Source organism: Protopterus annectens, chromosome 2.part0, assembly GCF_019279795.1.
Source record: "Protopterus annectens isolate FY-2018-M chromosome 2.part0, PAN1.0, whole genome shotgun sequence".
Lineage (NCBI taxonomy): Eukaryota > Metazoa > Chordata > Ceratodontiformes > Protopteridae > Protopterus > Protopterus annectens.
In genome coordinates this window covers 277,185,941-277,200,148 of record NC_056728.1, presented here as the reverse complement: position 1 = coordinate 277,200,148, position 14,208 = coordinate 277,185,941, and the positions used below count along the sequence as shown (strand labels likewise).

Sequence of the window (14,208 nt, the reverse complement as noted above, 5' to 3'; positions counted from 1 at the left end):
TCCCTCCTTGCTCCTAAGCAGTCAGCCATCACAGACAATTTGGACTTTGCTTGGGAAGCAGTTGCTGGAGAGATAAAACTGCAGGGGATGTGGGACTCAGGCTAGTTGCAAGTGCATAAATATCAAGGAGATACTTGTCCTAATCAAGACACTCAACTCTCTGAAACATCTTTGGTCCCCAGGACCTCTTCAAGTGGTTACAGACAATACTACAGTCATGTGGTACATCAGTAAACAACGGATAACCAGATTGAACCCCCTTTGCAAACTAGTCATGTTAGTGTAGAATATAGCTTTCGGGCACAGTAAATACTCTACAGGCATCCTGCATTACATCAAAGTAAAATTGTGTGCCAGACAGGCTCAACAGGACAAGGATAGAAGCCAACAGATGAAACTAGATCAGGTGATCTTTAAAGATTTGATCCATCTTTGGGGAGTTCCTCAAATCGAACTCTTTAAACAGTCAACTGCCAAGATTCTGTTCCAGGATTCCATGCAAGATTAAGAAAGAATCCCTCAGGATCATTGTGGTGGCTTCTTTCTGGTCCAGGCAACCATGTTTCTCCCTTTTGGAAATGGCCAGGGGAAATTACTACAAGCTTTCTTATGGACTGGATCTACTCAGGCAAGAAAAGGGGTGTTTGATACACCCAGACATCAATCAACTTCAGTTGACTGCCTGGATGATAGGTTCTTAGTTTCTTTTAGTCACCTGTTTACCAAGGACAATGCAGCTAGTACTAATGAAAACAAGAAAGATTGCTACTAGAAAATTGTATATTAGCAAATGGAAAAAGTTTTATAGTTGATGCCAACAACATAACTAGCACCCATTCAGGGCTAGTTGTTCTCTGGATGTTAAGTTGTCTATATCGCCTTCATTCTTGCTGTTTGGGATCGGAGCTGATCCTCAGCTCCGACTTGGCCATCTTCAATAGCTCGAGAGCTGTTTACTGGCTCGAGGCTGCCCCTTATCCCATGATGCCTAGCGAAGACTACCCAGATCTCATTTGCCGCTTCAGCTACGAGGTGTGTTGTTTCTGGCTCAGGCTTGTATACTTTTGTATATTTATATAATTATATTTGTTTAAACTTCTTAAAACTAGTGTATACTTCCCCTTATAGTTTTATTCTCTGTGGGTGTTGTTTGTGGACGTCGTTTCTTTCCACAGTCCCTTTTTTTCTTAAGAACTCGTTTAAATTAGAGAGTTCTCCCCCTCCCTCTTAGAACAGCCATTTAACTTAGAGTCTCTTCTTCCCTTCCTTTTTACTGTATAAAACAAACAAAACAAAAAAAAAACTGTTGTGTTCGTTTAGTAGTGTAGAGATTTTTTGTCTGTTTGTATTGTGGTACTTGGATTGTGTGTAGTGTTAGAGTTATGTCCAAGGATACAAAAGTTTCTGGCTTCAAAAAGTGTGACTCATGCTGTCAGAAAATCTGACAGATGGGCACACTAGTTGCGTTTATTGTTTGGGCGCTGTTCACCTGCAGGACTCTTGTTCTATTTGCCACGCCTTTAGTCCAAGGGTCCTGCAGGAGCGCAAAAACAAATTAATCCTTCGGAGTTTATTGAAGCCTCAGGATTCACCGCCAAAGAGTTCTCAGCCAGTGAAATCCCCTAAATCTGTCAAACCGTCGGCTCCACCTTCAGAGCCGACTCCTGTACTGGAACAACCGAGTATGTCGGTTTCTGCTGGCACCGACAAGACAACTCCTCCGTCGGCTCCATCAGATGTTTCAGAGCCGTCACGGAGCCATAAGAGACTGAGGTCCCCTTCTTTAAAGTCCATCCACTCGGTGCCTCGGTCACCATTATTACAAAGTGAACGTATCCACTATTCTTCACACTCCTCTCGATCCTCTAGGCTTTCAGATCATGATGTGGAGAGAGTAGTAAGTAGGTTGCTTAAGTCACAGGCACTAGCTAAATTACTATCCAGCCCACTTCAACAGGTATCGGCTTCAACCACCTCTATTTCCATTCCTCCTCTGACTTCATTGAGTTCGGAGCCGGTGGTCGTTGGTGTACTGTAGTGGAACCGTCGGCTCCGATCACCATCTCTCCTTTGGCTCCGATTACCTCGATTTGTTCCTTCTATCGAGGAATCTGGATGCCAGGGCTCTCTCATCAGTTCCGGGGGGGGGGGAGTGGCATTGGACCCTTGTCCGACCCCGTTTTCCCCCTTGGAGCTTCGGCGCAGGTAAGCTCAGCTCCAACATCGGCCTCGGAGCCGTTGCCCTCAGCGCAGAAAAAGATTCCTGTTACTTCGGAACTGGAGCTTTCTCTGCCTCGAGGTTGAGATGCCTTCGAGGTCATGAGGAGTGTGCTGTCTTCTGAAACAGCTCCACCGGCTCCGTCCTCCATAGAGTCTGAGACAATCTCTGCTCCTCCTCCAGACCCCAGGCGTAGGGAACCAATGCCCCAGGACACCCCATTGGGTGTTCCCTCTTCTTCTGAGGCCTCCCCTGATTACTCAGAGGAGCCCCCTCGGAAGAAGAAGTGCAAGACGAAGCACATTGACTCCCCCTAGTCTGTCACTTCAGATAGAGACTTAGATGAATTGGAAGGGTCCCCAAGGTCCCCCTCTGAAGATGTTTCCTTTTGGACATCCTTGAAATGCTTAGGCAGAGGGGAACTGGACTTCCCTAGCCCCTACAGAGGATGAGTCTGTATTCCTGGAAACATTTGGTTCCCTACCTTCCACCTCCTGGGTTTCTCCTCCTTTCGACTCACTCATGTCTGTGGTGGCTCGAAAGGCTTGGTCAGCTCCAGACACTGTGGAACCAACTCCGAGGAGACCTAACAAGTTTATTACAGCCCCCCAGGATAAGCAATTCCTTTCCAAAGGTGTGCTTGTTGATGCCATGCTGGTAGCAGCAGCCACCAAGACAGAGCAGAAACCTCTTCATCTTTTCATCCCCCTAACAAAGAGTCTTAGACGATGGACAGATACGGAAAGCGAATGTTTGCTTCAGTGACCTTCACGATGAGGTCCCTGAACTATCTGTCATTTTACTCATCTTCAAAGGGATTTCCTGAAAGAGCTTGGAGATGCCCTTCAAGATCCTACAGCTGAGGGAGTACAAGCCCGAGTAGCTCCCAGCTGGCAACTCTTAATTCCATAGCCAACTCCTCCATGAGGCTGATTTCTTATGCAGCCAATGGAGCGAGCAGAGCCGCTGGCACAGGTGTGGCCCTCAGGAGACATGCTTGGTTGCGGCTGTGTCAGTTTGCAAAACCCTTTCAAGCGTCCTTCACCAGTACTCCATTTGATGGCTCCTTTCTCTTTGGGCCTCAGGTGAAAGACACGTTGACCAGGTGTGAGCAAGAAGGCAAGACTCTCTCTGCCATGGGAGTCCATTTTTTCACTCCCTCTAGACCTTACCCAAGGGTCAGAAGAGTGGGAAGATGTGGTTCTGGAAATCCCAGGGATCCTTGCCTGACTCGCATGGTGATTTTTCCTCCAGAGGCAGAGGGGGGGAAACAATAATAACAGATGCCACTCTCATGGCAGAGGGAGTCTGCAGAACCAGGGTGACAGAGAATCCTTCTCTGGCAAGCCCTTCCAGCATCCCTGAAGGGTTGCTCGGCTGCTCACCTCTGGAGGCAGTCGGGGGAAGACTTTCACTGTACCCAAACGCCTGGCAAACTTTAACAAGAGACAGATGGTACTATCCATTATATCCAGAGGTTACAAAATTCCCTTCCATCAATCCCCCTTACAGTCAAAAAAGGCCCTTCCAGATGTTCCACCCAATCTGAGGGAGCAAGCAGTCATAGAAGTTTCAAAACTGCTAGAAAAAAAAGCCATTCAGGAAGTCCTCACAGACCAGCTTGGATCCGGAACTTGCTCAAGATTCTTTTTGGTACCAAAAAAGACAGGGGACTGGAGACCAATATTGGATCTCAACAGACTAAACAAGTCTGTTCAAAGAACAAGGTTTCGGATGGTCATGCTACAGTCCATTCTACCCTTTCTGGGTCAGGACAATTGGATGTGCTCAATAGATCTTCAGGATGCGTACTACCATATCAAGATGGACAGGCGCTCCAGGAGATATCTTCGCTTCCGGCCAGCCATTACCAGTTCAGAGCTCTGTCCTTTTGTCTCACCACAGCCCCCAGGGTGTTCACCAAATGCATGGCAGTAGTCACGGCTCACCTGAGGCATCAAGGATTCCAGGTGTTTCCATATCTAGACGACTGGCTCCTTACTGCTACTACCAGGCATCAACTCCTTCAAGCCAGGAACTATACAATCTCAATCTGTGCCCAGCTAGGCGTTACTATAAATTTCGAAAAATCTGCCTTGTTGCCCTGTCAATCTATTACCTACATAGGAGCAGATTTAGATACAAGAAGCAAGTCTGCAAGGCTACCGCCAGACAGGGTGGCCACAATTCGGCAGCAAGTTCATATCCTCATGCAATGCAAAATGGTACAAGTCAGGTTGATCCTTCAAACTCTGGGTTCCATGGCAGCGGCAATTCTTCTGATACCTCTGGCCAGTTTTCACATGAGAATTCTTCAGTGGCTTCTTTTCACACAGTGGTCCTTTCAACAGCTCCCCATGTCTCATATGATCATGATTACAGAAACATGCAAAAGGCACCTTTCCTGGTGGATGGTCTCCCCAGTAGTGTCTCAGGGCAGACCATTCATACAGCCCCCTCCAGTTGCCACAGTGACCACGGATGCCTCGCTGATAGGGTGGGGGGGCATTATCAGGGCAGGACAGTCCAAGGCACTTGGCAGCCTCACGAGTACCATCTGCACATAAATGTCTTGGAGATGAGCCGTGCTCCTAGCGTTGCAAGCCCTTCAGGACTCTCTCCCTTCTGGGACCATTGCAATTCAAACGGACAACATGTCAGTGGTGTGGTACATCAACAAGCAGGGCGGAACCAGGTCCTACCCCCTACGTCGAGAAGCTTTTAGACTCTGGCAGTGGGCTATTGCCTCCCAACAATTTCTGATTGCGACGCACATCCCTGGGAAGTCCAGCGTCATAGCAGACAGGCTCAGCAGAGCTATTGTCATGCCTCACAAGTGGTCTCTAAATCAGGTAGTTGTGAATCTGATCTTCTGCAAATGGGGACAGCCTTGCTGCGAATTGTTTGCCACCCCATTCAGCAGCAAATACAGCAACTACTTCTCCCTTTTACCGCTTCCCGGTCACCTTCCCAGAGACACTCTAGTCCACGATTGACCTCAGGGACTTCTTTATGCCTCCCCTCCGTTCCCTCTTATACCCAAACTCATACAGAAAGCTATCCCATTGGGTTGCAAAATGATCCTCATTGCCCCCTACTGGCCTCGACAGATATGGTTTCCGTTCCTGCACCGTTACCTCCTCGAGCAGCCCTGGACTCTGGATCCTATTCCAGACCTACTGATTCATCAATCAGGAGAGCTGCATCAATCCCTCCAAACACTCCAGCTCACAGCTTGGTTGATCCAATTCCAACCCTAGCCAGGCTTCCCAACATTTCCCCAGCCGTGCGTGAGATTATTGTCTCCTCTCACAAATCTGCTACTAGGAAAACTTATGCTAGCAAATGGAAACGTTTCTCTTGTTGGGCAGAGGCTAGGAACATAGATCCCTTTTCAGCCCCAGTTCACAAAATCTTGGAGTTCCTAACAGAGCTTTTTCATTCTGGGTCCGCTTCTGCCACAATCAAGGTGCAACTAGCGGCCATCTCTAACTTTCATGTTGGTTTTTCCAATATAAACATTATGTCTCATAAGCTGTGTAAAGCCTTTCTCAGAGGGACTACTCTCCTTAGGCCCCCAGTAAGAGATCCCCCTCCTCCTTGGGACCTTAATTTGGTACTAACCTCCTTGATTATGCCCCATTTTGAACCGGCTGCATCCTGCTCCATTAAGTTTCTATCTTGGAAAAATCTCTTTCTGGTAGCTATTACCTCAGCCAGACGTGTCTCGGAACTTCAAGCACTGAGTGTCCGTCCTCCGTACTTAGTTTTTCATAAGGACAGGGTTGCTCTGAGAACTAATCCCTCGTTCCTTCAGAAAGTCTGCACAGAGAATAACCTAAACCAATCCATAGACCTCCCTGTGTTTTTTCCTAACCACACTAACAAGGCAGAATACAAGTTACACCATTTGGATGTTCATCGACAATTGTGTTTTTACCTGCATAGAACGAAGGATATAAGAAAGTCTGACCAACTTTTCCTTTCCTATTCTAGGTGCAAGCAGGGTCTTGCAGTTTCCAAAGTGACTCTGTCCAGGTGGTTGTCTCAGATTATTACCTTCATCTATCAACTAAGAAACAAAGAGTTGTCTATTAAACCGAAAAGTCATTCTACTAGGGCTTAGGCCACCTCTGTAGCCTTCCAGGCTAGGTTGCCCATGGACTCAATCTGTGCCGCTGCCACGTGGGCGAATCATCATACCTTTATTTCTCATTACAAGTTAGACATGGTCTCCAGGAGTAGAGCTAACTTTGGTTCCACTGTTCTGAAGAGTCTGTTTCAATGAGCCACCCAGGATCGTAGGTGCTAGGGACACTTTTCCAACAAGCAAGAAACTAAGGCGAGATAGACAACTTAACATAAAGAAGTTATGTACCTACCATAACGTTCCATGTTAGTTGTCTTCATCTCGCCTTCTTTCTTGCATCCCCCCCTCCATTCCCCTGTCCTATTGGACCGAGAGGAGTTCAGTTTTCACTGGCTGAGTGTTCCCTGGTTTGTTTCCTCTACTGACTTAGAGTTTGTGACAGGTATGTTTAACCTTCTGCTTGGAGGGGTTTCATTCCATGGCTTAGGTTAGCTATTTCAAATGAGATCTGGGTAGCCAGTGCTAGGCATCATGGAATAAGGGGTAGCCTCGAGCCAGTAAACAGCTCTCGAGCTATTGAAGATGGCTGAGTCGGAGCCGAGGATCGGCTCTGATCCCAAACAGCAAGAAGGAAGGCGAGATGAAGACAACTAACATGGAACATTATGGTAGGTACATAACTTCCTTTTTCTACAATATTTGATTGAGTTACTATTCAGTGGCATTTCTTATTCCTCTATCAAGGTTTATTTATTGGCTATTTCAGCATTTCTGCCCATGGATCCTCCTGTTTCAGTGCAGTGTCATGTCAAATGTTGTTGAAAGCGTTTTTGCATAAGAGGCCTCCAAGAAAACCTGTGTCCCTCCTTGAGATCTTAATTTTGTGTTAGAGAAAATACCCCTTGTATGACAATGTGAGATATTGCCAGCTATGCCAGGAAACGTAGGGCAGTGGATGTGTAACATATGCCAACACAGCTACCTGGAATTTTGTAAAGAATTATATGTCATTAATATATTAAACTAACTTGTCCAGATGCTTGTGTTGAAAAATGTATTTGTAAAGCTGCTTATGTTAAAAATGTATCAACAGTATGTCCTGACTGTATTATAACTGAATTGAATATATATGTTAACAGAGAATACTGAAAGAGAAGAGGTTAAGCTCGGCTCCAGCTAACTTTGGAAAATAGTAAGAAATTGAAGTACTGGGCTAGGTCATAAAGATGTTATCTCACAGTTTTGAATGAAGCCAGAGACGCAGTCACTGTAAGAGTATGGTTTATTAGCTCTTGAAGGAAGAGTGGAAGTGTTTTATGGTTTTATGACTTCCAGGAGCTGCACCAGATCTTAGCAAGGCTCTCTGTGTGTGCATTATTGGCACGTAGGTACTAAATCCTGGCAGTTTCTAGTAATGGAGGGTTGCATGGGAACCAGCAGTCAGATGACTAAGAGGTGATGCCATTCTGGAATCCATCACTAAAATCAGTTTTAATATTAGTTGAGACTGAAGTCTCATACCACTCTGTTTTGCAAACCTGACGTAGAAGGATCAGTCACCTACTTCATCTTGGCTTGTGCAAGTAAGTGACCAGGGAATAACAACTCTTTAGATTAGTCAGGAAAATGTAGTGAGATTAGTTAAGTACTGTTTTTCTCTACCTGTGTCACTCTATTCATCAGTTATTTTAATGTTTTATTTTATTTTACATTTGTTGACCGGATAGTCTGACTGGAATCATGTCCATTTTCAGTGGAGGCCCAGGGAGAAAATCTCCAAGACAAACAGCAACAATTAAAATAAAAATGAAGACACTTTACAGATTTGATATTTACAAAGACAGAATAACAATTTCACTGGTAAGGGTTAACCACTGGAAAAAGTCAGAAGAGAAAGAAAATTGACAGTAACTTGACTAAGAATTTATTTATATATGAGGTATGAGTTAGCCAGGCTTGTTACAGTTTCAAAGCCAGTTTAGAGCCAGATGTTGTTTCCCATCATTGAAACTCTGGTGTATATTTTAAATAGATATTTAGTATTTTTGTGTTTTATTAATTATTACTAAATATATTTAAACTTTTCATTGTGGCTGGTCCTTTAGAGAATATTTTAACCTTTGAGAGTACTCGTATCTGTTTGATGTCACTGTGGCCACTCCTTAAACCCTTACTGCATTGGGCAAGCTACCATTCGTATAAATATTAATTTCACTCAATATAATTGGGTACCCTTGTAAAACCCTGGCTTGGTAGTGTCTGGTGGCAGTAACTACCTTATAGTCTGTGCAGAAGGGGGCATAGCTAGTAAACCTGTGCCAGCATTTCCCAGGGTGTGTGTGTGTGTGTGTGTGTGTGTGTGTGTGTGTGTGTGTGTGTGTGTGTGTGTGTGTGTGTGTGCAAATCCAATCTCAAAGTGTGTGTGTGTCAGCTGCTTGGGGCAGGGACACGAAGCACTGGTTTCACAGAGAGGGTGCTGGAGGACTTGGCTTGGACATTTGGCTGAGGACTTAACTCAACAACTGTGCCAGTGGAGAACCTTATTGGGGACCTGGGGAGAGAGAGAAACAGAAACCCAGACCACGGGCTGCGTATGTTCCCTGTGTGCTTTTAAGGGAAATTGTTGATCCAGACAGCTGCATCTGAAAATACTGGGTGTATCCATTTTTGTTCCAAGTGAACTTCCCTCTCCAGTGTCAGTGGTGAGGATTCATACTCCTTGATTACTGACCCAGAGTGGGGACATCACACCTTGCTCCATTTAAACCAACTAATCTGGCTGATTTGAGGTTCTTCATATGGAAAACAGTTTTACTGATTGCTTTGTCCTCTGCAAGAAGGTTATCTGAGTTACCAGCTCTTATGGAGAGCCAGCCCTATCTCATTTTCCATAGGGACAGGCTCTCTTTGAGAAATAATCCTTATTTTATGCTTAAAGTGGTACGAATCTACTTTAAATCAAACTATCCATCTTCTCGTTTTCTTTCCTGAAACTAAAGTGAGGGAGAAATAATACTGCATACCTTGGATGGCATGACAACTCTGTTACTATCTTGTCAGAATCAAATGTTTATGATCTCTGGATCAGTTGTTCATTTCTTGTGAAGGGACAACCTGTGTCAAAACAGACTATTTGCAAATAGTTGCCTAAGGTTGTTACCTTTTGTTATACTTACCATAACAAAATTATTCCAGGCAGGGTCAAGGGCCACTCTACCATTACCTTGGCTTTATCTATGGCATTTTGGAAAGGTTTTTATTCTAGAAGCCGCTACTTGGTTCTCTGTATATACTTCTACAAAGCACAATAAGCTTGATTCCTTCTTTAGGTCCAGATCAATCTTTTCTAGGACCATTCTCCAGGGGCTCCTGGACTGTTCCACTGCCCAAATGTGGATAGCTAAGGCTACTGCAGCAGTTCTCAATATGATGAACATAGTACATTTGTGCAAGTTAAACTTAACATATTTGTGAACATTCAAATAATCACTGCTGTATTAGCTGCTCACTACCTTCACCCATCCTTATTTCTTTGTTGTTTTTTTTTTCTTTTTTAAACCAGGTTGTGGATATTTTATTTTTCGTTGTTCCTAGCATTCTGCTTTCAGGATTCAGCCTTCCTCTGTCTGTTGGTAGGTGTTAGTCAGCTAAGCTCGAGCTGTCTGATAGTTTGGTTGCATGGAAGGTGACCTGAAGCTTTGGAAGCTGGCCATCTGTTATATCCTTTTGCAGGATATAACCCGTATAGAAAAGGATAATTCTGACGTGATCATTCAAATCTACTGTTATGTTTAAGTTCAACTTGCATCACTGTACTTTCTTCAATATTGTTAGTTGTAATGGCTGAGGTATGTCTGATGTACTTCTGATTTGGGAAATTTAGGAGTCATTTCTGTTGTCCCAGGGAGACTACTTTTGTGTTGTGCATACCAACGTGTGATTATCAAAACATTGTTTAAAACACCGAGTAATTATATTTTGTTCATTTTCTATACCCTGTCAGCACAGAGCTAGTCAAAACCATCTCAGCTGTTTTTTTTTGGTTACATATCGAAAGAAAGAAAGTAAAGAAGTGCGAAAGCTCAGATGAGCAAAAATGCCGCAAATCGAAGTTTTTTTTTTTTTTTTAACTCAGTACAGTGAAGATCAGAATATTTGCCCTTTCCTCACTGTAGTGCGATCTCGGAGTTGGAATATATATTTAGCGGGGGGTGTGGGGGGTGCAGCCCCCCACAATAATGTTTTTGATTTGCGGCATTTTCACTCATCTGAGTGTTTGCACTTTGTTCCTTTCAGTCTTTCAATACAGACCCATTTTTTTTTACCTTGGCATTTTTTTGGTAGTATATTCCTTTTTGTATTTCCTTAGCAAGTTTTTTTCAAGAACCAATAAAATACTTAGATGTGTAATAACCTTAGCTTTTGTCAGTGCATAAATTCAGACTATTCACTAGAAGGCTCAAGAAGCTGACAAAGAAGTCTGCTCTAAAGAAATTAAGGAAAGAATTGTGATACTGCACTATGCTCCATCCTTCCTCCTAGTTGTCAGGAGGATATAAACAACCACATTTCTTTTTAATTTGCTCACCAGAACTCCATTTGTCTTTCTGAAATTCTTTGTGCTGGGCTTTGTGCACTTATCCTTGCATAGAAGCCTGTTTCTTCAAGTGTAAATGCTTGTAGTGTCTGCTTTATATCAGCTGATATGGTAAGCCAGGTTTGTGGATGTTTCCGATTGAGTAAAAGCCAGCATGTCTTTCTCTGTCTTTTTTAATCCAGTGTCATGAAGCTGAACACAAGTACAAGGTGCTGGAAAGAGAATTTCAGCAGTACAAAGAACAGCAAAGCAGTAAACCAGAAATACGTCTACAGTCTGAAATTAATCTCCTTACATTAGAAAAGGTAAATTACCATATTGAGAAAATGTCTGGAATGTTTTGTTGCATTAGCTTTGTATGCGTATTAGATGAAAATTATGAAATGGGCTTTATTCGTTAAAGACCACATGAGTAACTTGTGTTGCATGTCTTCAGAGATGCTATAAAGATGGACAACATTGTTAACCTATATCTGCCATTATTTACCATTCTTTAAGATTTTATGCTTGTCTAATGCACTAATGTTTCTGTGCTTTTTCACCACCACCTCAATGAGTGTTGTATCATCATTCATTCAGCAAGTGACTGCTTACTGTATGTAGTGCAGCATCATTTTACTTTTTTTTTTTTTTTTTCATTATTTTAGACCTTATACCTTATTTACAGCCAGAAGTAAAGCAGACACTAAAGTCCCCTGCCTCCTGTCTTTAAGTATGCATATGTACCCTTGTTTCTGTAATTTTAATGCTTAAACAACACCATTTTTATTTACCCTACTTTGGAGCATCTGTAAAGGCAGTCTTCTAAACAGAGTGAAATATTGATAGAAGGAAATTTTTAGAGATATGAAAATACAGTACCATTTTTTTCTTTGTACTGAGAATGGCTTTTTTGTGTACCCCCAATTTTCCCACTAGCACTGACGGTTCATAGGTTCATACTAGGCTATCTGCCCTAGGGCATTTATAAGCCTAGCCAGAGTGTTTGGCTTTCGCCACCCATTTTAAATTAATTTTGCTATGCCCTTTTTCGAGGTTAGTAAATTATTAGTTATTAGTTGTCATCTAGTCTTTCTCCTCTGTGTTTTTGAAAGGTAAGTGTGATTTGCATTTTTTCACACTGATACCCAGATGACATGCTCTTAACCATAATTCATTTTTTTCATCATTTCTTCACAGTTATCTCTTCCTTGATAACAGACCTTGTTGTTTTAGTGTTGTAGAGAAAGAGATTAAATGGTAAATATTTGACATCCAGTCATGATTATGGAGTTTAAGTCAATACAAATTCTAGTGGAGCTCTGAGGTCTACTGTGGTCATGTACAGGGCTTCAGAAGTCATCTGTGGTGAAATGTCATCTCCACCTCTTTCTTGGAGGTGAAGCATTGGTAAACATATAGTTGCTCCAAAATCTACTACATCGTTGCTCCAGTAATAGAATACTCTGCTCCAGTAGTAACTTCCTTTTAGATGTAACAAAAGCCAATAATACAGCTAGTGAATCCCTCTTCTGTAATTTTATTTATGTATGTGACATTTGTTAACCAGGATAGTCCAACTGAGCTATTGCCCTTTTTCAGCGGAGACACCGGGAGAAAAGCTGCACAGTACCGATAAGAATAATACTGCATAAAGTAAGTAAAAATAAAATATAGCATAATAAAAGTAATGTAAAATAAGATGCAATAAAAGGCAAATGACTTTACAGTAAGTGTGAGAAATATCAGCTAGAGACATGCATATATTGTAGAAAGTCTAGATACAGTTAATAGCAAAAATCTAGTAATAAGACAGTTGGGTTGTCATCCATGGATGACAGTACATTTCAAACACCAGTTCGTCTAAATCAGTTTCAGAAGGTGTAAATGCTGATTATAAAGTCTTATTGTAAGCAAGATGCAGGAGGCAGGTTAGCAGGTCTAAGGGGAAAAGAAGCATGGATAGAAGCAAGATATAGTCTTGTCATTGGAGGAAGTTGCTTTCTATAAGATAAGTAGAGGTAAAGAGAAGGGAAGGAAGGAGAACAGTGTTGGGGGGGGGGTACGCTTCAAGTTGGATGATTGCAGTGATAAGTCCAGGTGCTGTAAGTGGTTTTTGAGAGTTTTCTTGAATTCATGGACCTGAGTAATGTTTCTGAGGGTGAGGGGAGGCTTGTTCCATGAGAGAATGGGGGGATAGCTGTAGAGATTCTGACCAATAGATTTTTTGAGTTTGTGAATCTGTAAGAGACAAAGGTCTGAGCTTCTGAGGGATTGAGGGCGGGTGTAGTGTGTGACAAGTGAGGAGATACTAGAACAGGAAGAGGGCATGTTCAAAATAGAATGGATGATAAATAATTAAGTAAGCAAAAGTTGGTGTGGGAACTCTAGCCAGCTGAGTGTCCTGAGTGTGTGACAGTGGTGAGATTTGAAAGGCAGATTAGCAGCAAATCTAACAACTTTGTTGTAGGTGGTTCTGAGTTTGGAAAGGAGTGAGGACTGTAGCTTTGTTAAAATTTGTGAGCTGGTAAAGGAGATTGGGGAGAAAGTATGCTTGGGCAAGAGAGATTCTGGAGTGAGGTATGAGGAATCTTTGTTTTCTGTAGAGCAGGACAAGCTTTTAGTAAGTTTTTTTTTTTTTTGATGCAGTGAAGTATGTGAAGGTCAAATTTAAGTTGGTTGTCTATGGTTGCACCAAGCAGCTTTAAGTGGGTTTCAGGTTTGATAGTGTTGATAAGTGAGGAGATGGTGAGAGGGATTTAGGGAGGAAGAGTAGAGGTTTTGTCTTTTTAGGGTTAAGTATGAGTTGGTTGTTAGTAAGCCATGTTTAAGTGAGTTTGAAAGATTTTTGTGTAAGGGTATGCAGGTCAAAGGGATTGTCACCAATGGAGATGATTGTCGAGTCGTCTGCGTACTGTATGAGGGATGACTGAGGGTAAGATGTATAAAGTTGGTTGATGAAGATGTTAAAAAGAAGGAGGCCTAGAATTGAGCTTTGTGGGACACCCATTTTGACGGGGGAGAAAGAGCAGAGAGCCATTTGACAGATTTCTGCCTGTTGGTGAGGTAGCTGTTAAACCAAGAAATAATTGCAGAGGAGAGGTTAAGTTGAGAAAGTTTAGAGAGGAGGATGGAGTGAGAGATAGTGTCAACGGCTTTAGAGAGGTCTAGAAAGAGACAGGACACTAGTTTATTATTGTCTCTGGCTAGGGAGATGGAGTGAGTAAAGGAAATAAGAGCTGTAGTGGTGCTGTGGTGGGGGGCGGAAGGCATGCTGGGTCAAGTGATCAGGTTTTCTGTGTGAGGTAGGCCATGATTTGTTTA

The 14,208-nt window shown here is 42.8% G+C and overlaps 1 protein-coding gene across 1 annotated transcript in view; it reads left to right on the top strand.

Moving 5' to 3' along the window:
• Nucleotides 1-14,208, top strand: part of CEP120 (centrosomal protein 120) — a 1,674,147-nt gene that overhangs the window by 1,098,088 nt on the left and 561,851 nt on the right. Inside the window, exon 17 of the mRNA XM_044060765.1 lies at nt 11,088-11,210. Coding sequence (XP_043916700.1) covers nt 11,088-11,210 — 123 coding nt within the window. The remainder of the gene's footprint in view (nt 1-11,087; nt 11,211-14,208) is intronic.